The sequence below is a fragment of the Lagopus muta genome, chromosome 3, assembly GCF_023343835.1.
Source record: "Lagopus muta isolate bLagMut1 chromosome 3, bLagMut1 primary, whole genome shotgun sequence".
NCBI lineage: Eukaryota > Metazoa > Chordata > Aves > Galliformes > Phasianidae > Lagopus > Lagopus muta.
In genome coordinates, this window is record NC_064435.1 from 59982954 (window position 1) to 60005280 (window position 22327).

At 38.7% G+C, this 22327-nt stretch overlaps 1 protein-coding gene across 2 annotated transcripts in view; it reads right to left on the bottom strand.

The window, feature by feature from the left end:
- Positions 1–22327, bottom strand: part of CTNNAL1 (catenin alpha like 1) — a 596511-nt gene that overhangs the window by 573078 nt on the left and 1106 nt on the right. For both annotated transcript variants that reach the window (XM_048939247.1, XM_048939246.1), the window contains exon 2: positions 6328–6517. In XM_048939247.1, the coding sequence (XP_048795204.1) occupies positions 6328–6517 (190 nt within the window). The remainder of the gene's footprint in view (positions 1–6327; positions 6518–22327) is intronic.

Consider the following 22327-nt stretch of genomic DNA (forward strand, 5'->3'; position numbering starts at 1 on the left):
TCAGTTAGCATTTCCATAATTTGTTAATTTCATATTTCTGTAAAGATTTCTATCACAAATCATGATTCTGTGAAGTTTAGAGAGATTAAAAAAAAAAACAAACCAACAAAAAACACCTGTATAATTTACAGGACTGAAACATTACAGTGAGACTACTGTGCTTTATGTTTAAAGAAATGCCAAACAGTACTTTGTCAGAGACAGAAGAGAAAAAAGACAATGAAGCACTGATTTTCATTTCATGAGCATCTTTTAGTCAACTGTCTTTTAATATAATAAAAGTTAAGGAGGGCCATTTGACAACGTTTATCTTTATTGTAATTAAAAAGTTCATAGATCAATGCAGTCAATGAATCTCCTTGTCTGAGAAAATCACAGGACTCCATCCTGCTAAATCTTCTGGTGTACCCTAAGTAATAGTGCAATAGAGGAAAGGCACAGAGCCTTTCATTACTCCATAGCTGCAGGACTGCCAGGAAACAGTACTCAAGCAAGCTCTAAAATAAGACATACTTTTTATTAGCATCCAAGACAAGATGATCAAACCACAGCTAACTTGCAAATCATCCTTGAAGACAGAACCCAGGACGTTTGATTGAGTCCCCTGGGATTCATCTCCAAAACCACAACTAAGGTAGTACTCCTAAGCATTTCAGATATTCACTTCAAAAATCTGACAGTCAGGGATCCCACACGAAGAACTTGAGAGTACATAATGAACCTGAAAATAATTTATAAAAACTCTACACAATGAGAAAAAAAATGACAATCCTTCAAAACATGACTCCATGTTTTGTAGTATTTATGGATAAACTTCTCTCATCTGATAGTTACAATCCCTTGAGCTCTCAAGTTGTCTGAATATGTATTGGCCTATGGCAAGGAGCTTCCAGGTCAGGATGTAAAAGCAGAAACTAAAAAACACAGATGTAAAGTGCTTTTCACAACTGAGGAAAAAGATGCACAACATAATTATCTCATTTCTTACTCTAAGTGATTCACCTTCTTGAAAATGAATTACTGAATCATAGGTGAAGCAGAAAGTCATACAAAGAGTAATCAGAGAATGTAGAGAGAGCTGCAAAAACTGCTTGTCAAATGCTCTGGGCAGCTCTAAAAACTAGTGACTTCTGACAACAGAATAAAGGATTTCTTCTCTGCCGATGGTTCTGCAGCTACTGGAGTAGTAATGGTGACCCAAGAGTAAGCTATGAGGAAAAAATGTTGTTAGTGTAATATGCTAGGCAACATAGCTAGGCATACATTTGTCATGTAGGGGTGCCGTGACTGGAAGACTGGCAAATTAGGGAAAATTTTTCCCTGATGACAGAAAGAAGCAATTGTCACAGCCTCTTCCATGAAGGGTTAACAAGAAAAATTTGGGTAGCTATAAGACCAGTTGACCTTATTTCAAGAATAATATCAAAAATCATAAAGGAAGGCCTTACCATATGAAGGATAAGAAAGCAATTGGAAAGAGCAAGCAGAGACTGCAAGGGTGAATAGTCACTTACCAACCCAAATACTATAATGATGACACCCTCTCTAGATGTGAAAGTAACGGATGTTGTGTATATTGGCTCTATCAAGGTCCTTACTGTGACCTCTCATAGTGTTCTTATCACTAAGTCATGAGATATGGACTAGATAAGTGAACAGTTAGGTGGATAGAAAACAGACCTGACCATGAAGCTCAGTGGTAGTAATCAGTGACATAGGATTTCCCTGGCAGCTGGATACCAGTGGCATCCCTCAGGGACTGACATAAAGGATCAGAAAGGTTCCCTGGACAATTATGTTCAGTGTGTGAGCAATACCAAATCATGTGAGTGTCTGATATGCTGGAGGACAGGGATGAGAGAGAAAGAAGGACTGGCTGGACAAGCAATCTGACAGGAAACTCATGAAATGTATTTGCATGCCTGCAAGGGCATATAACTTTGCCCTGTATTTGGGCCAGTGCAACACTATACAACAGTACAGACTGTGGTCAGCAGCCTAGAAAGAACCTTATAAGGAAGAACCTGGGGGTCCTGGTAGATGATGGGTTGGGGATGGCAAAGAAGCCTAACTGCTTGCCAGGCTGTCAACAAGAGAGTAACCAGCAGGCTGTAGAATTGACTCAGCCCTTCTGCTTGGTACCTGTGGGACGGTATATGGGTATCATGCCCTGTTTAGGCCTCTTAGCCAAGAAAAACATTAACATAGTGAAGCATGTGACAGGAGAAGCTGAATGAAGTGAATTTGTTCACTCTCAAAGAGCTCAAGGATGTATACTACTATCCAATGGGCAGGAATAGAGAAGATGGGGACAGACTGTTCCTAGAGGTGCATGGTGATAGGACAAGAAACGATGGATGAGATATAAGAAAACGTTCTTTCAAATACATGGGTGGCCAAACACTTAACAGTATACAAGAGAAAATGCAGTGTCTCCATTCTTGAAAACAAATGCAGTTTCCAAAATGTTATTTTGTGATTCTTTGTATCCATCTCAAAACATTGCTTTTCAACATGTTTAATTTATTCCTTGTCTGTACTAAAAGACAAGACAAAAACAGGAGAGAGCTATCACTTCCATTTTACTCCACGTCTTCCTTGAGGGTTATGTAGTCAACTGGCAGTGAGCTCTGAAAATGTTATGACACTAACTCATTCTTGACATGTGTTTTTTCTTCTAATTTAACAAGTCTCTCCTTAGCTGTGGGGAAAAAATACCACAGATGGACATCTAAAAACATGATTCTTTGAGTTATATTCCACTACTATACTGTTACTGTAAACACTGACACAGCGCAAGAATAATGTTAGGCAAAATCTGCTACACGACCCTCTGCAGCATTTTATGATTCTTTTTAAGTAAATCAAATTACAAGATTTATTACAAGGAAATAGTCATAACAAGTCTGAAACACTTGAGATCACTGATTATACTCTTCACAAGAGTCAGACACAACACATCATCCTTCAAAGCCTTTGCAGGATATACAATTGATTTAAAGACTCTCTACTTTTCTTAGCAATAGAAATAGTTCTAAATCCTCTAGAGTTGAGATATCTTCTATGCCATCCTGGTCTCAGATAGGATAGAACTGACTATCCCTTTATAGTGTCTGATCTGATGCTATGTTTTTGTTTTATGAGAAAAACAAAACTGACAACACACAGATGTTTTAGTTGTTGTTGAACAGTACTAAGGACATTTCAGCTTCTCAGCTTCTTGTAGTCCAGCCAGTGATGGGGGCTGAGGGGGTACAAAGAGGTGGGAGTGGACAGGCAAAGGGATATTCCATACCATATGACACTGTGCAAAAATCACCTTGAAAAACAGCAGAGTTGGCTGGGGGAGGAGCCACTGCTTGGGGACTGGCTGGGCATTGGTAGGTGGGCGGTGAACAATTGCTTGTTCCAACAACTGTGTGGTGCTTAGCTACCTGTCGGGTTAAACCGCAACATACATCTAACAACACTTCCCTTTAATTTTTGAGGCATCGTCTAATTTACTGGCTAAAAGGATGTATAAACAACTCCGCAATATCCTGTCCTAACCAGCTAAGGGCTTTCTGCTACCCAGGCCATCAGAATATGGCACCTCAACACCTCAAAACCAAACAGACATGAGAAATGCATGCTTTAGCTGCACACAAATTTTCATTACAAAAACTTTGTTTTCATTATAGTAAAATGTTCACAAGTGCAGAGGTAAGCCATAACTTCACATGTGAAATCCCAGACTTAACTCTATTATAGTCACTCCTTAACACTTCATCAATATATATGTAATTTTACAACACAGAACATTTTCTTTAGGGACAGGAAGATCATGGCAGGTCAATTTCTAATTCTTCTGCTTCCTTATTGTGCATGTACAATTAGAAACAAAGAAAAACAAAGGCTATTTTAAAGAAGGCTTCTCCTACTTTTCCCTTTATTTTACCCTTGCAGAGATAAAGAAAAGGGAGAAGGGAAGAAGAGTTCACTCTCTCCTCACAGAACTTAATACCTTAGGCAAACTACAACTTCTCATAAAATCCTTCTCATCCCACGAGAAGAGTTGGTGCAAACAGCAGTGTTCCATGGCTGGCTGAAGTTTTTGTGGGAACCCCACATAAAGCTTTATGCTTGCTTGCTACATGTATTGTAATGTATAAATCCAGTATGCAACGTTGACATCTCCAGTACTGATGGCTGATATAGAAAAAGAACAAAGAGCTGACAGTTTGGGCTTTTCAAACTAGTCATATTCACTGATGAATAGTTTCCACGATGATTCTTTTATACGAGTTATTAATTGAATATAACTCTCCAGGAAATTTTACTGGCTTGCTTTGGAATAGAAAAGTTCTTCAAAATGGCACTCAGGCAACTGCACCTTGAGACTGTATTTAGAGGACAACTATCCATAAAAATGTGTCTGCACAAAGGACTCTCTAGCCTTGTTCAACACTTAACACTCCACAGAGTTACACTAGCAAAAAAAAAAAAAAAAAAACAAATAAAAAAATCTAAATTGAACAATAGCAGCAAACATATATAATATATTGAATATTCCATGTGAATCTTCAGTTAGATCTAATACACATAGGCTTGAGAGTAACTGACCCATGCCAAGGGCAATTTGAAACTTGACAGAAAAGTAAATAACCTATATCCCCACTCGTCTGTACTGAGGGGGAGAAAAAACAACACAAGAAGTATAACCAATGCGTGAGATAAAACAGTGCAGCCGGAGTATTTTTAGATTCTGAGCTCCTTCTGAATAAACTGATAGGAAGGGGTTGGAAAAAGAACTTAGCCACAAAATAGCTGGCAAGTCAAGAAACAGAGATTCACATTGCACTGGTCTTTTAACAGCTGAGATTATCAATGGAAACTTTCGGCTTGTTAGCATTTTACTTGGATCTTTGAAGAGAAAAGACATGCTTTACATAACAAGTGGAATGTTTTCAAATTAGGACATTTCTGTTTGCAGCCAAGTTTACTGGAGCGGCCATGAAACTTCAGCCTGAAGTTTATCTAGAATAGTCTTTCAAATCACAAAAACAGTCCAGTGTTTTTCTTTGCTACTCATTGCTGAAGAATTTCCAGAGGATTTCTTATATTACTACGCTCAATCTGTAAGCTTTTATTTTAAGAACAAAATCAATATTAACTGCATATGCCAAATACATTAATGGTACGCATCCCCAAAGTTTCAGGCCAGCACAAGGATTAAGCCAGAAGAATGCTAGCCAAAAGGCAAGATCCTCAGGCTTTTGGGCTTATTGAAAAGATATAGAACAAAGTAATAAGCAAATAAAAATAAATCTCACAAGCACCCACAAGTCCTCTGTTTATCTTAACAGAACCAATTACAATAAGCTGGTCTTGGAGTACAGCTCCTGCTGGCTGACAAACCATTAGTGTTGAAGGAAGGCTCATTTATTTGTCAGCACATCTGGAAGCTCAAGACAGACTTTATGCTTCCTGTGGCTTCAGGGAGACAACCCGTCATGCTAGTAGGCACTTCTGCCTGCTTCAAGCAGAACTTCCCATTATCTAAAAGTATATGAAAGAAAAAAAAAAAAAAAAAGAAAGAAAAAAACCACACCCAACTACAACAATAATCATTTAGGAAGTCTAGTAAAACATCATGCAATGGGCATATCTGGGAATGTGGTCTCTAGCACGACACTGAATTGCCTTACAGTATCAGAAAATATAACCCACTGTTTCCATACAGGGTGGCTTCTAGGAGGAGGACCATGACAATAGTCAACTTGATCCCTCGTCCATACTTCAAATTAAATCCATATACCCAGCAAGTCTGCAACACAAACAGTATCCAGCAAAAAGAGGAATACGGTTTGATATTTTCGTTCTACTGAGGGGAGTCATCAGATGAATGATGTGAGTCATCTTACTGAGTGCTGATGAAATTCGGGTTGACACTGACCTTCATTCAGACATTCAGATTTAGAAAGCAGTGACCTCAAATTACTTTAAATGCCCCACTGTTTTAGCTTGAGAGCAATAAACTCTAAACATGTTCTCTCAACATTCTGCTCTTTGTTTCTAAAAACATCATTAAAAAAAAAAAAAAAACAACAGCAGTCAGGTAATTCCTTCTGGCAAAAGATCAAAGCCACCACACAATTCCATCTGCTGATAAAACAACAATTTAAGCAAGTGACCAAGATAACAGACGAGGCCTCGAATGAAACATCAGAAGAGGATTAAACAATTAAATAACACACTAAAGTTCTTACGTTACTTCAGACAATACAAATACTGATCCAAACTGGGCACAAGCACAACAGGTTACAAATTTCATGAGTAACTACGTACCTGCTCTCCTTGCTTCAATGCAAGCAATACTCATTTCTTCTTTCAATTCATGATTTTCGTTGGCGATAGCTTCACCTACTGTAACAAATCTTCCAACTGCCAGGTTAACTGCTTGGCCCACTCGCTGAATTGCCTGCAGAGTCTTGTCAGAACGCTTTGGTTTATCCTTGTGGTTAATAAGAGTAGTTATCTGTGAACAAGTAAGAGTCAACTATTAGAACTCTATACAAGATGTCTTTTTAATATCGTTGGCAAGTCTTGAGCAGAATTCAGAGACAGTTTTTTAGTATACTAATAAAATACAGAATGGAACCACAATGTATCATTTAACTTGTTAGAGAAAGGGGGGGGGAAAGAACATAATTAAATTTGCTCATCTGCTACGATTTCAGCTTGTCCCAGATCCAAAAGAATTGAGGGAGTATTTTCCTCCTGAACTGCCTAGGTTCTCCTACCAGTCAAGTCTATTGTAGAGCAAGAGCATAAAAGCTGTGCCTGTAATGCTCATATCACACCCAAGGAAAACGCAGGAAACAGTGTAAGATCTGTTCTGCTTCACAATTTGGTCAATGTCCAAGGCCTTCAGCTAAGATATCACTAAGTATTGTTTCTAGAAAAAAATTTCAGGTGCGAAGATCTTACTGGGGCTAGATTTAAATGCCAGGAGCTGACTTACTCATACTAGCAATATCAAATACCTTATAATGGAAAAAACATCAGTATTTCAGAAAACATTGCACCACCACCACCTTGTCCCTCCCCCTAGAAAAGAAGAAAAAAAATCCTAGAAAATACTAAAAACATTCCCAATAAATAGTGCTACTTTATTCAAGAACTGCTACGGGAATTAAGAATATTTTGTCCTAGAATAAAGCATCATTATAGAAATGCATCATCTACTCAGTACCTTCTTATGTATGTTTTCCTCTGTCCTACTTGTACCCAAACCACAAGCTCCAAAGGAACGTCACTTTCTACAGTTCACATAACAAATCTGTCCCTCTAAGAGTCCTTCAGTTCACCAACCTCTCTCCTCAAAACCTAAAAATCCTTAAATACAGGTTAAGATGAAAACAAAATCCTGTTAGAGAGTAAACCAAACATATCTCAACACTTTCAGGTTCATTCTAGAATTGGAGTGATATTACCAAAATGGATTAATTCCTCCCTTCCAATTACCATTACTTCATCGGAAATTCAGATTGATGTCAAATGGATCTTAAAAGCACACAAAAAACTGCAATATGCATTTTCCCGAATTCTAGCATTGTGAATGCTCATCATACAGCAAACTGTCCAATACCCATGGGTAATCTACCAATCCCATCAGGCCAGTACCTGACCACAGACAGTAAGAGTACAAAGAGCATTAGCCCAAATGCTGAGAAAAAAACAATTCGCTAAAGAGTCACAACTCTGTTTCCTCAACTGATATTTAAGCAAACAGCAACCTAACATTATGTAAACAAAGGACTCAAACACTCACTGAGTTAATGACTTTTCAAAAGTCTGTAGAATAACAAATAGAATACAAGTTGGATGCACATCCTGTCTGCAAGTCTGCCTCCCACAGCATTTCATAATAGCAGAAGTTTAAACACGTTCTGTGTAACCCTGAAAAAATGCATTCAAAACTAACACTGCAGAATGAAAGGAATCCCACGGTCTGTTACAAATCTTCAAGGGCATTTAATCCCATATGTTACCATAGAGGTATGTAAATGACAAAAATCACTAAGATGTCACTTTCAGTTGCTTTAATCATTTTTAAACGTTTTTAGAACATTTTCATTTGAGAACATGGGTGAAGTTCACCTCTTCAGCACTCTTATGAAGATAAGAAATCACCAGTACTGCATGATTTCAGACAGAGAGAGCCCCCTCCATTCCCACTATGTAAGCTGAAGCAAGAAGCAGTAGCATGTTTCACCACCAGCATCATCTAGTCTGTAACACACACTGAAGTAGTTTGTAAGTGCAGGTAAAGCTTTGCAGATCTTTCCTGGAATAGATAACACCCAGATGGGTAATATAATTTCTTTGGGACTAGCTATATTACAGCTACTTGAGTAATCACTGTAATGTTAGAATGGAAGGAAACTCATTGACCAATAGACATCAGTCAAGTGATCTGATGCACACAACAACTCCAGGCAAAGCTACAGGTTTGGGGCAGAGTGGCTGAAGGACTATGTGGACAAAACAGATCTGGAGGTATTAGTCGACATTCAGCTGAACAAGAGCCAGCAGTGTGCCCAGCTAGCCAAGAAGGCCAATGGCATTCTCTTTATCAGAAATAGTGCAACCAGCAGGAGCAGGGAAGTGATCACCTCTCTGGAATCAGTTCTGAAGAGGCTGCACTTTGAGTACTGTGTTCAGTTTTGGGCCCCTCACTACAAATGTGAGGTCCTGGAGTGTGCCTCAAGAAGGGCAATGAAACTGTGAAGGGTCTGGAGCACAACTCTGATGAGGAGCAGCTGAGGGAAGGGATTGTTCAGTCTGGAGTAGAGGAAGCTCAAGTGAGACTTTATCACTCTCTACAATAACCTGAAAGGAGGTTGTGGCAAGGTGGGTGTTGGCCTCTTCTCTCAAATAACTATCAATAGCACCACAGGGAATGGCCTCAAATTGCACCAGGCGAGATTCAAGTTGGACATCAGGAAAAAATTCTTCACTGATAGAGTGGTCAGATGCTGGAATGGGCTGCCCAGGGAGGTGGTGGAATCACGGACCGCAGAGGTGTTCAAGAAACATTTTGATGTTGTACTGAGGGACGTGGCTTAATGGAAAATATTGGAGATAGGTGGACAGTTGGAATAAATGATCTTGGAAGTCTTTTCCAACCTTGGTGATTCTATGATTCTATATCAAGATATAAATACCTTCATGCCTATTAAAGTGTTATCAACACCACAACGTTAGATATGGCAAATGTAGCCTGTACTGATACAGTAAATTTTGCATAGAAAAATAAGTATATATATATGTGTATATGCTTATATATAAGCATATATACCCTGCACCTCCAAGAGCGTTATCTAAGCTCTGCTTTAAACTTAAGGCCTCCCATATATTTAATTCTCTACATACTGTATCACCCAGTTACTAACACTTGTAGTGTCTGGGCAGGAGTTAACAACTGCAGAGATTACCTGTAAGCTGAACAAGAGAAATACGTTACATACTGTTTACTTAAGAATTTACCTGCCAGGTGCCAGAAAGGAAACAGACCTTTCAACGATGTTTACATTCTGTTGAATAAGAACTCGTACTTTTACATGAAATACTTGTGTGAGATTGAGATGATCAGCTTAAAGATTGTGTGATCTCAAGAAACTGTCAGTTACAACCCTTAGCATCTTGTGGAAAACAGCCTTCTCCCCCACAGCATTACTGGAACAAACATATAGCCATAACAGACCAAGCTGTACTTGATATTTAAGGAAATGAGTTCAATTGTGGCAGTTTCCAAGCAGCTGTTTTCTTAGCTTTTGGAGGGCTTTCAGATATGGCATTTAAGTTGTTATATGCCTCATGCACAGGAAGCATCATGGCAACACGCCTCACTAAAAATATCATAGTGTCTATTTATTATCAGTGTAATTAAGTCTTGCATGACAGAATGAAGTGATACTTAAGAGACTCGGTTTCAGGAAGTGTTTATAGACTACTATATATAAAACCAACGGAAAAGTAGCTATTTCACAGCCATTTCCACAAACACAGAAGTTAAACTGGGAAATTATGATGGAAGGTACCTTACACGCCTCCTCACACTGCATGCTGTATGTAGGATGATTTAGGCCTACATGAGTAATGTTTGTTATTGTCTCACCTTATCAGATTTCCTGTTAGAGCAAATACTTAAGGTATTTATTCTGTAAATTGAGGATTAGCTATAGTCTTGTAGCAGACTTAGATTAACAGCTCATCTTATGTATCGCATGTTTTCACTTTCGCATCTTCCATTAATATCATATACGTAGAAAACATATTTTTGAAATAAATACAATGACAGCAATGGAAAGCCTTTGCTAAGAAAATGCAATAGCACTGCATACTAGGCAAGAAGATATAAACACAACAGGAGCATGCCACAAAGTACGTTTAGTTGCAGTTGACAGGATAAGTAAAAACTTTGGCCACAGCAGTCTCCTCACAGCTCAAACTTTTATTAACTCATATTAAGCTGGGAGCTAAGGGAGTGGGAAATGACTTCTAATATTACTTTTGGGCACTGTATCTCATTAGGTTTTATGTAACTCCCCAAGGACAGACAGGTCTGGTTCATTCAGCCAGAAGGCAGCAGACATTGCTCTAACATCTACATCTGCTACAGAATACAACCATACTTGCACACAGGACATCCAGTCCTAAAGGCCTACAAGCAGAACTGTCAGGAATGCTTCTCATCACAGAAGACAAACCTCAGGGAACTCAAGAGGTGGATGAGGAAGGACTACCTGCTTACCTGTCCTAGGAATCAAGTCTGTCAAAATCAGATGCATGTTTAGGCATGAGGAAAAGTCTTACTATTTTCTAAGATTTTGAGCACTCATCTACAAAATATCCACATACGCACACACCCCTGTATTTTTTGTTTGTTTGTTTGTTTTGTTTTTGTTTTTAAGAATTAGAAGGCCTTATCTTCCTACTCAGGTTTTAATTGTATGAATTCAACTCTGAAAGTTTTTAAAAGCTAGAAAAGATTCACAAAAATGAAATTTTGGATACTACTAGCGAACACCCAAAGGAGGGTGAAGGGATTGAGGGTAGGAGGTACAAAGAGCGGCTGAGGTCCCTGTGTTGGCTCAGCCCAGAGGAGCTGAGGAGCTGAGGGGAGGCCTGATGGCGGCTGCAGCTCCTCACAGGGAGCGGAGGGGCAGCGCTGAGCTCCAGGCAGCTGGGAGTTAGGGAAAGGGTCTGCACCAGAGGGTGGTGGGCATAGAATAGGCTGCTGGAGTTCAAGGAGTGTCTGTTCAATGCTCTCAGACATATGATCTGAGTTTTGGGTGGTCTTGTGTGAAGCCAAGAGCTGGACTCAATGATAGGTCCTTTCCAAATCTAGATATTCTATGAAATGCAACTGCATTAGCTACTGATGCACTAATTAAATGTAGAAACCCGTGTTCTACTTAACATGAAAATAGTATTTGAAACATCTGTCTCTGCTTTATGAACAACTGAAAGAGAACATTTTCTTCTACATTTTGTTCCTGTGTATGAAAGGACAACCAACCCCCTCTTGCACAAGTCCCACAGACCTCAACACATTGTACAGGGCCTCAAGACACTATTTCTGTAAAAGAACAGCTTGCAAGAAGCAATACGATACTGCTACCATATATTTACATATTTTCCTCACACTGCCTATAAACAGGATGCAAAAGACAGTACAAAAACTCTGCATGACCAAGAATACTGAGTTCCTTTATGCTTAGAATCATAGAAACATTCAAGTTGGAAGGGATTTCTAATGGCTGTCTGGTCCAACTCCCCTGCGATGGACAGGGATGCCTACAGCTACATGTTGCTCAAAGCCCCACCTTACCTGACCTTGAATGTCTGCAAGGATGGGGCATCCACCACCTCTCTGAGCAATCTGTTCCAGTGCCTCAACCACTCTCACTGTTCAAAAAAAGTTTCTTATATCCAATCTAAATCTCCCCTGTTCTAGATTGAAACCATTTCCTCTTGTCCTACCACAACAGACTCTGATAAGGAAATTGCCTTTTTTTTCTTATAGCCTCCCATTAGGTACGGACAGACCACTCTCAGGTCTCCCCAGAGGGTCTCTTCTCCAGGCAGCCCCATCTCTTTCAGTCTGTCCTCACAGGAGAGGTGTGCCATCCCTCAAATCATTTGTGGCCCTCCTCTGGTCATGCTTCAACAGGTCCACATCTCTCCTGTACAGAGGACTCCACATCTGGATGCAGTACTTGCAGTATTGAGACTGTTGTAGTTGCATCTTTATAAGAGGACTTTCCAAAAGCATTTTATTGCTTTTCTTTCTCAAAAGCCTTGAGGAAAGCGAATGAAATAAACCACTTTGACAACCTGTAAGCTAATTCACTTATCTGCAGGCAAGTGCTTATAGGAACCTCTGGCAATCTTTCACATGTAGCACCTGACAAGCTGATGGCTGATAAGCCAAGTTTGGACAGGAAGAAAGAATAATCCAGGGTGGGCAGTGACAAGCAGAAGCTGGCAAACAGCACAAGAAGAGCCCTACCAAATCAGATTGCCAGCCTACTTAAACTAGTGTCTCCAACAGGGGCTAAACATGTCAGGTACCTAGGAAAAAATTCAACAAAAACAACCCAAGTAGAATATTAAACAAGCAAATGAGATACTACTCACTATGTTACACTTGTATCAAGAGTTTTGATTAACTGCAAATTGTACTTTGCATATTAAAACAGCATTTAAATTCGTACTTCTCATGCAAAACAGCTTCACATATAGACAGTATTATTTTGATGGAGGTCAGAAGAGCTCTCTACACTCCCATCTTTCTGATCTAGGCTTCAAACCTACCTCAGACCTCTGTAAACTTTGCAAGGAAAGACAAGAGTTCACTCAGAACTCCAAATTTGAATACACACCTCAGATAATTAGCTTCATTACTATACACTTGTTACACATTCTTGGAATTGTTTAGTGAACAAAAGGATTGAATTCAATGCAAGGCTGTACTAAAGCAGGGAATGGCCTTTCTTTGTGCTGAATGCATTTTTAGAAAAACAAGGGTCCTTTAAACTTCAAGATTCAAACCCAACACCACCAAAACGATTATCCAAAAAAGTAAAGATACAGATGAACTTGTTCAGTTGTGACGTAGACTTCTATGACACCAATTTATTTCCTCTAGACTGTTTTGGGGGCATTTGAGATTTCTCCACTCCAAACAAATGAAAAATCTGGATTTTTTTTTTTTTTCTGTGTGGTTAAGATTATTTCCAACTTTTAACTTCTTTTCTTTTTTAGAAGTTGCTAAAAGGAACTCTGAAGAAACAGAAGCAAACAACACAGCAAACAACAGACATTAGTTTTTGCAATCCATGTACTCTTACACGTTATGTAGAATTGATAAATATCCTAATAATGTTACTAAAATAACACTGCTGTAAAGGAGAAATTCACTTGCTTTGTAAAATTCAATTTTCACAAACTCCTTGAAAATCACTGATTCAAAGATACTTGGCAGAAAATTGACACTCCTGCCACGCTCCTTTCTCTCTCCCCACCCCACACAGAGCAGAGGAAGATAAGGAACCCTGAACAATGTTCAACGATGCTTGACCACTGATCTAACAACACTGAAGTTTTCAATCTTTTTGTTATATGCCTTATAAGTCAGACAAGTGACTTATCTTCTTGCCCAAAAGAAGGTTTCTATAAAAAACAGTGACAGTGGGGAAGATATGCATTTTTAAACAACTCAAGTTTCAATTCCATTCCCTTTTTGAAAAGACGTGGGGAAATTTAGAATGAGATTCCCACTTCTGAGCAATTTGACACTTAAGTTGGGAAAAATATTTTGTTTTAATTCAAATTTCACTAATTTCTAATGTCTAATTTAACATTTTCTGATTAAATATGTAAATCAAGTGCCCCGAACATCATGGTATATGTACTTATTCATCCTAAGATGCATCAAAAAATAAAATGGCCTTTAATGCCTTTGCATTCTAACAGTTACCACACAGAAATTTTACTGAAATGCACAACTTCCTCACTAGAAAATGAACTTGAGCTAATGAATGCAATAATTGGTCTTAATGGTATAGAAGCCAACAACAACTCCTCCTGTTGCTCTCCAGTTCAGTACCTTCTAACCTGAATGGATAGATTTCAAAAATACAGCTATTACCCTCTTTTAATTCTGCACCTTGAAATTCTGGGCAAAAGCAAGTCTAACAAAACAAGAACAACTCAGATGGAAGCCCATTGTTTAAGGTGTACTTTCAGATGTGGTCAAAACAGATGCACGCATTTTCAGCACCAGAGAGATGCAAGTCTCAGAAATAACTCAATTTACAAACATGATCAGATAAACCTAAAACCAAAGACTGAATGCCAAATAATTATTGTGGCTTTCTTGTCTAACTTGCCTCCGTTAGCTCACCTAAACCTCTGTGCAAGCAATGCCTGAGACACCTCTGATCTTCTCAATCAGAAACAGTCACTGTTGGGGAACTAAGAATTCAGATATTGTAACATAGGATGTAACACAAATACCACACTGATAATGTCTGCAGTCAAGACCTCTTCCAATTCAAGTCGGGACTGGATCCTGCAGATGTGGAAAAAGTTGCCTGTTAGCCCCATAGGCAGCTTCGCTGATATGAATGCCAGTCACACAATGCCTTGTACTGCATGTTACAGACAGGATAGTTTTTCAACCCTTTTTTAGAAGGAGCTACCTTTGCAGTTCTTTGGCATACCACTTCAGTTCAGAGCAACATCTGGTATTGCTTCTTGAAAAACTCGTGCTTGTCTAGGGATTAACAGAAAAGTACAATGTACTCTGGAAAAAGGCTTTGCGTGTAACTATTATCCACTTAGAGAAGTGTAAACAACAACAGCAACACAAAACTTGCATATAATTTGGGAACCATTATCTGAAGAGCTCACGAGTAAATTACATTTAAATATACTTCAATTTTACAACTGAAGGAATTTCAAAACATAATAAACTCTGATAATGAAAGGGCACATTCCTTACACTGTTTTAACTCCCACATTTTAAATCCTTGTAAGTTGGGACAGTACGTCCTTTCCAAATAGCTTTGATCCCTGTGAATAAGAAAAAGGCATTTACAACACTGAGTTACTAGAACTAATTTTCAGCTTCATTTTTACTTAAAAATACATAACGTGCGGTTATAAGTGGTTACATTCATCCTGCTTAATACAAAAAGTCCATACCAAAGTGTTGCTTGATGACAAAATCAACCACGTAATATTTTTCCATATAATTCTGAAAGAATCACAGTATTTGCTCATATGTTTTTTGCAACTTGTGTTTAGGAGTTATCCTAACATTTCATTATTCATGTAAGGTATAAAAACAAGAAATCATCCGGTTCACTACACAAATTATCAATTAAAACATAGAACCAGATTCTACATTACTGCTCAGTTACCCCTTGAGCTTTAAACAAGGCAGTACAACTCAACAAGTAGAAACGATGAGGCTTTAGCTAGTAAGGGTTACGCTTTGCAATGCAGAAAGCAATGGTCTCATATTACCATACAGCAATTTTATTAATCTATAATCAGAATTGTTTGCAATCATTCATTCTTAATTCATCCGCTGGGGATTTCAGTACCTAATCGAAAACCATCTGTTAACAATGCTGAGTAGCAAGAAAGCTGCTCTCATTCTTTACGCGCAGGGCCACTGTGAGGCAGTTTTGATGTAATACTCTGCTGGAGAACTACAAAAATGTGCTTAATCTATAGAAAAGACGTTAATCAGATCTCACAAGTGTAAAAGATAAGCTTCCTTTGAAAAAGAGCAGCTGATTTTAAGCAAAGTCACTATGAAGTATCTTGCTTCAATTACTTGAAATGTTACAGCAATTCATTTATGTTACCAAAGCTGAATATCACAATGGAGGTGCTAAGCTGAATTCAAAGCCAATTGCACCAGTTAAGGTTTCGTGTGGTAAATGTTCCAATGCAATTTTCTTTGTAAAGCAGAATATCATTAGTGATACTGATATTAAAAAACTAACATAACATTAAAAAAATATTCACCTATTTAAAATATCCTAAGGTATTCCTATGCTCTCAAATATACCTTAAAAACCACAACTGTAAGCAACTATCTCCCTTTCACCGATTCCTAACAACTCAGCTTCAACAATTAAACAGTCAATTAGGAACAAGCCTCAGTGATGAGAAATCTGCAACAGCATCAGCCCAGAGATGCATCTGAGGCTGTGGTACGACAGAATTAATCACAGGATCTACAGTCAGATGATGAACTCATGTGGTTAACTTTCCTGCATAAATCAAAGAGAAAGAAGCAGTCTCTTTAAAGGGCACAGAGTACATAGGGTAGACTGAACAGCTGAATTGCTGCAAGCTTCATTTTCCAGAAAAATGTATGTTTGTATAGAATAAAAGATTCATAATACAAAACACAAAGTCATAAATTAATCCAAAATACCTATGGAACCAAAGGGAGGAGACAATGAGTTAGTCACTAATTGAATCTAATGAGGTACAGCTCTGTAAACAAGCAGCATACCACATGCTTCCAGAGTCAACAGCAAAGTTAATGTGTACGATGGCAATCACTGCACACTTTCTCTGCAGTACCAAATTCTGTCTAGTTTAGCAGGAAGTTTCCTTCACTCAGTACAAGTTACAACATAAGCCTCTACACAGTAATTCGTAATTTTATTACTCTACAACAGTGCCAAGTCTACAGTGACTACCAAATTAATTCACACAAGAAGAAAATTGTAGAGCTGCTCAAAGCTTGGAGGTTGGCAGAATTCTTAAAGTATGGAAAGAGAAATATTTGTACCCAAGAAGCATTTTAAAAGGGAAGCACTCATTAGATTTTTTTCCCCTCAAGTGCACTGAAGAAAGTAGTAAGTTTAAGACAAACATGGACTGCTCTACTTTTTCCATCTCCAAGAAGAGCCGTAAGGGACAACTCCCAATGTTTGGCACCACATTGGAGCTACAACACGACAACACGACAACAACACGAGAAAATGTTAAAACCTTCTGGAGAAGAGAAAGGCCTAGAAGTATCCCAAACATGCAGCAAAACAAGGCAGGCAGGGGACTTCATGGAATAAGTCTCTCAGTACACCCGCTGCATGAGAAATGCAAGTAAGCCGAAATGGAGAAAAGCTCAGACTTTCTCACATTCAGGAAGCAAACAAAAATAAACATTCATTAATTTCAGGAAAGTTGTCCAAAGAACGTAAGAGACAATCCTCTACCTAGTCTCTAAAGCATGGATGTACAACATTTGGCTTGCCTGGGATGCAAGTGGAGAGAATTGTCTTGTGCTACATATAAAATAGTTAGTGGATATAGTTAACAAAACTTAGTTTTTTATTTGTTTTATTAAAAAACAATAACAAACATAAAATTGGGGGAGTAGACATATATGCTCTAAAGGAAGAAGAGACAATATATTCAATATGCAAAAAGCTCAGAAGTATGTCTGTGAATGAGTCCAATATATTATAGTCCAATATAATATTACAACTCCAGACTTTTGAACATTAGGTTGCATACATGACTAAAGCATGATGCTGAGGAAAAGCAGGATTTTTTTTTTCCAGTTTTTGCAAACTAGTGATAGAAAGATAGATTCTAAGTGTGCTCTTGGGATATAACTTTTTTACAGTCACTAGTAGAAACCCATTAAGACAAATCCATGACTGAATAATCCTCAAGAACACTAGATGTGCTTAGAAGAAACAAATATTTGTTAAAATGTGTCACATGTGTTAGTTATCACATGAGTGACAATAGAATCTTTCACGTAAGTTTTGACCGGTTTTGGCACCATACATGCATGCATCCCCACAAATAAGCCTTATGAAGCAACTTTGCCACATCCTGATAAAATATTCTTCAGTAAGGCCACAAAGAAAGATCCACATCCATGGTGCAGAACTGAACGCGAGCTGCCATCCCACATTTTGCTGCTACTGGGTACAACATAAGCAATCTAGCTGTTACCGGGCACCTGAGGTCTTCTAAGCCAACAGGACACAAAAAAGCTTTCCCAAACACAATATTAATCTACAGATAACACTCAATGTCATGCAAAAGTAGCATGCTGAACTCCATGGCTGCAGTTCTACAATACCTCTCTCTTTGATTGAATACGCTTGTTCAGTTCCATGCAGAATAACAGCAGTTTCACTAAACAAAGTAACTTACCAGCTCTTATAGTTGGTTTCTTCAGGAGCATAAGCCTGATAAAATCAGTTACTGATTCAAAGTGACAGTAGAAGAGGCTATGAAAATATTAGGTACAATGAACTAGAACAACTTTATATACCATTCACTAGTATTTCAAGGAACACAAAGATGTAACAGATGATATCAGCTTTTTCCATGCAACCTCCTTCTTAAAAGTAGATTGTTAGTTGAGGTATAGAAGTTGCCTGATGCTTATACATTAATACAAACGATGAGGCAAACAGAAGTAATGGACACCCAAATAAAAATTACATACTGGAAAAGACTCAGTATTTGGTGTTTCTGAAGGGAAATCTTGCCTCACAACATAACCAGAGCTCTCTGGAGAGGTCATAGATTATAGGGCTAAGGATGGACTCTGCTTCCTAATTCTCTTTTGGCAAAGTCCATTTAAAGGGTTTCAGTGAATGAGGAGAAAGATGGAGTAGAAAGGCAGAAAGTGAATGATCGCCCATTGTAACAATGGCAGTTTCACAGAAACCTTTGCTGGAACATGAATTATTCTACATGATCGTGAAGAGAGAGGGGTGATAAGTTTGTAATAAAACGATGGAAGTTTGCTGGTGATCCCAAGTTATTCATGGCAGTAAAGATAAGATCCAACTAAAGAACTGCAGATGCATCTTACAAAACCAACCAGATAAAAATGTCAGATGAAAATCACTAGAGATCAAAGTGATACAGATGGGAAAATACTCCTGTCTTCCTGTATGCAATGATAACTGACCATTACTCCTCAGCAGCACTTCTTTCAGTGCAATATCTGGCTACAATGAAAAAATATGCAATTTGCATAAAATGAAAGAGACTACCAGTGACATGTAGTCTGGCTCCATACTCCAGCCAGGTCCAATTACTGCATGATGCTAAAGGTCTGGCCCAGTGAGCTTCTCATGCCTCCAGGAACGCAGGTATAGATTTTCTGCACACGTCTTCCATTGTTTGAGTACTGGGACAGCAAAAGAGAGCCTTTTCCTATATCTCAGGTTTCCCACGTTCCAATTTCTGTCATTTTCTTCTTGCCTATCACCATGCATTTCTAGGAAGGACCTACCTTCACCATATCTGCCTGATACACATAGTTGCAGACAACAGTGAGCTCTGCCATTAGCCTTCTTTGCTCAATGGAAAGCAAACATGCTTCCTGTAACCCCTCCTATGTCACATGTTTTCCTAATATCCACATTTCTCTTTTACCAGAGAGTGCAAGAGCTGTTTTCTGGATGCTGGCAGAGCAGTATGTATATAAAAATGTAATGTTTACTGAAATTGGAATTATTTCAGCTAGCTTCAGAGAAACCAAGGAAACAATATCATAGTAAAGAACAGGCTTCTTTTTTTTCCTTCTCAAGGCACATACCACTGGCTGTTTATTCAGAATCTGAAACTGACAAGAACAAATTCAGAAACATTTGTGTCTTTGACTTATTTTTTTTTAATTAAGTTTTGACTACATTGGCCAAACAAATCCCCAAACCTCTGACAGTATCACCCACAAATCACAGAAATTGGAAAATCACATTCAGTAACATGTGAACACAACAGTTTTTCAAAGTGCCTAAGGCAAAATGCACTGCCTGAAGCTGAGGAGTTAGCTGCTATCCCACGAGTCTGTACACAGGCAGGTAGGTTCCCTACAACTATGAGAAGTGACTTTCTTTCAGAAACCAGACAGAGCTCAGGCTTGCACTTCTGAACTTTTTCAAGTGCCTTACTCTGAAGGTTCACAAAAAAAAACTGGTCTACAGTTTGTCAGAATGCTTTCTTGGAACAGACCCATCCAGACAGACAGCTGAGAAGATGCCTGCTTACTGCTAGACTAGCAAGCAGGTACATACATAATGGCAGCTGAGGAAGTCGCTGGTGGAGCCACATCCTGGAAAGTGCTTTTTCCCTGTCTTTGCCTTTCCCCGATTATTTTAAATGACTTGTTATTAAATGAGTCAGCACTGACCGCTTTAAACACCCTTCCTGACTTACGTTGCCAAAAACTTTCCATAGAAAAATAAAAACCAACTTAATTAGTCTGGAAATTGCAGCAGCAGTGAAGGAGATGTCTAGATTTTAGAACACTGTGCCACTTTCATGTGAAACACAGAACTAAAGGCACCCAACGGGGTTTGACCCATAAAGCCATATTTTCTGAACTGCGTGCCAAATGCTTTGTACAATACTGCAGAATAATTCCCTCCACAGCATAGATATGTGGATAGCTAAAAAGAAAGGTTAGCAAACTGTGGCTTAAGTCTACAGTCTTCTTTTGTCAGTTGCAGAGCTATTAGGAGAGGTAAGCATGAGGCTAAGAATAGATCTAAATAAAAAGAAGATCTAATTCAGCTCTGTAAATGCTAACTTTTTAGAAAAGTTTATTCATGAGCATATCCAGTAGAGAATCTAAGGGTAGTTTTGACAATTGGGAGAACAGGAATCTTGTACCACTGCTGGTGGCAAATTTACTCTGACACTATGTAGTCTAAGAAAAGCAAATGGAAAAGTACCATTAAAATAAATGCTGAGTAAGAGAAGGTAGTCAAACACATTCACAGTACGACATGAGTTAAAATAAGAATCAATACAGGGAGTTTGGTGGGGGTTTTTTTGTTTGTTTGTTTGTTTTTTTGGCTTAATGAAAGATTTAGCTAACCAAAAGAGGTTGAAAGTGAGGCTACCTAGGGTTTCCTGTTCTTTTAGAAGCGGTAGTGAAAAGCAGTAACAACATTCTCACTTTTTTTTTCAGTAGCACGCAAGTATCACATAGCACTTTCCAGCTTTTAACAAAACTGTCACCTATGAAGTTTACTTCACAGCATGAATAATAATTCCCTTTGCAAGAGTATTTTGCACAAGTGCAAAGCCGAAGTCCTGCACTTGCTGCAGATACATAGCATATGCAGAACATAGGAAACAAATTATAAGAGATAAAGCACTATTTCTGCATAAATCCTCAAACAAAGACAATGAGATGTCTACTAAAAAAATCTCCATGAAGCAAGTATGGAAATAACTGAAACCTGTACAATAAGTAGGGCACTGTATCAGGCCAGTTTAGGGAACTACTGCTGATACCATCAGTAACTTCAGCCTGAATCTGAATGGAGCTCAGCACTCATGTTCCAAGGGCGCAGGCTTGTTCCAAGTCAGGAGCACTGCACTGGGAGAACAGTAAGCTTTGAGTTTTTAGAAATGCTCAGACATCTTCCTAACATAGTATTAATGAAAGATGCTTAGCACGTCTGGAAGAGATGATCATAGGTTTTGTGGTCATTAACATAGGCACTGCCAACTATGAGGGATGCTCTGAAACTAATGCCTCCTGTTTTATTCTGATGGCTCACACATTAGAGGCAGATGTTGGTGGTATGGCAGTAGACATTGGATCTTCCCACCAACATTCCGTTACATTTTATTGCTTGTGTGATAGATGGCAGCGGTGGGGCAGTCTGGCACAATGGTGTCTGACACGGAAGTGCATATGAAGAAAAGGTGCCTGAATTCCTCCCTGTGGAAAAAATGGCACCCGTTGACATTCATCAGTGCTTGCTGAACATTTATGGAGACCAAACAGTGGATGTGAGCACAGTGAGGAGGTAGGTGGTCCAATTCAGCAGCAGCAACAGTGGGTCACCTCCGCTGGTACAGATATTTCTGAGTGTGACATGCAGGCTCCTGTTCACTGCTGGCAAAAATGCAGAGCTAATGGTTGTGACTATGTTAAAAAACTGTTTTGCAGCTCAGAATTTGCTTTACCAATCATAGTGTGCTCTCTGTATCTGTTGGAGTGTTCATGGAAATTAACAGGAGGCATTATTTTCGGAGCAACCTACATACATACACAAAGATACAAGACAGCCTCTCCTAAGGAGTATTCCAAAATAAGAATGTGCGCCTCATCACACAAACCTGTCAAAAGGAGGGATTTAGAAGCTGTTAAGCCCAGCCTTGGCAACTGGGAAGGTTTTTGTTTGCCCTTAAGCTTCCTAAAAGGAGTCTCCATGTTTTACCTCTCTGTTGTTTCAGGAGTAGAAAGTTCACT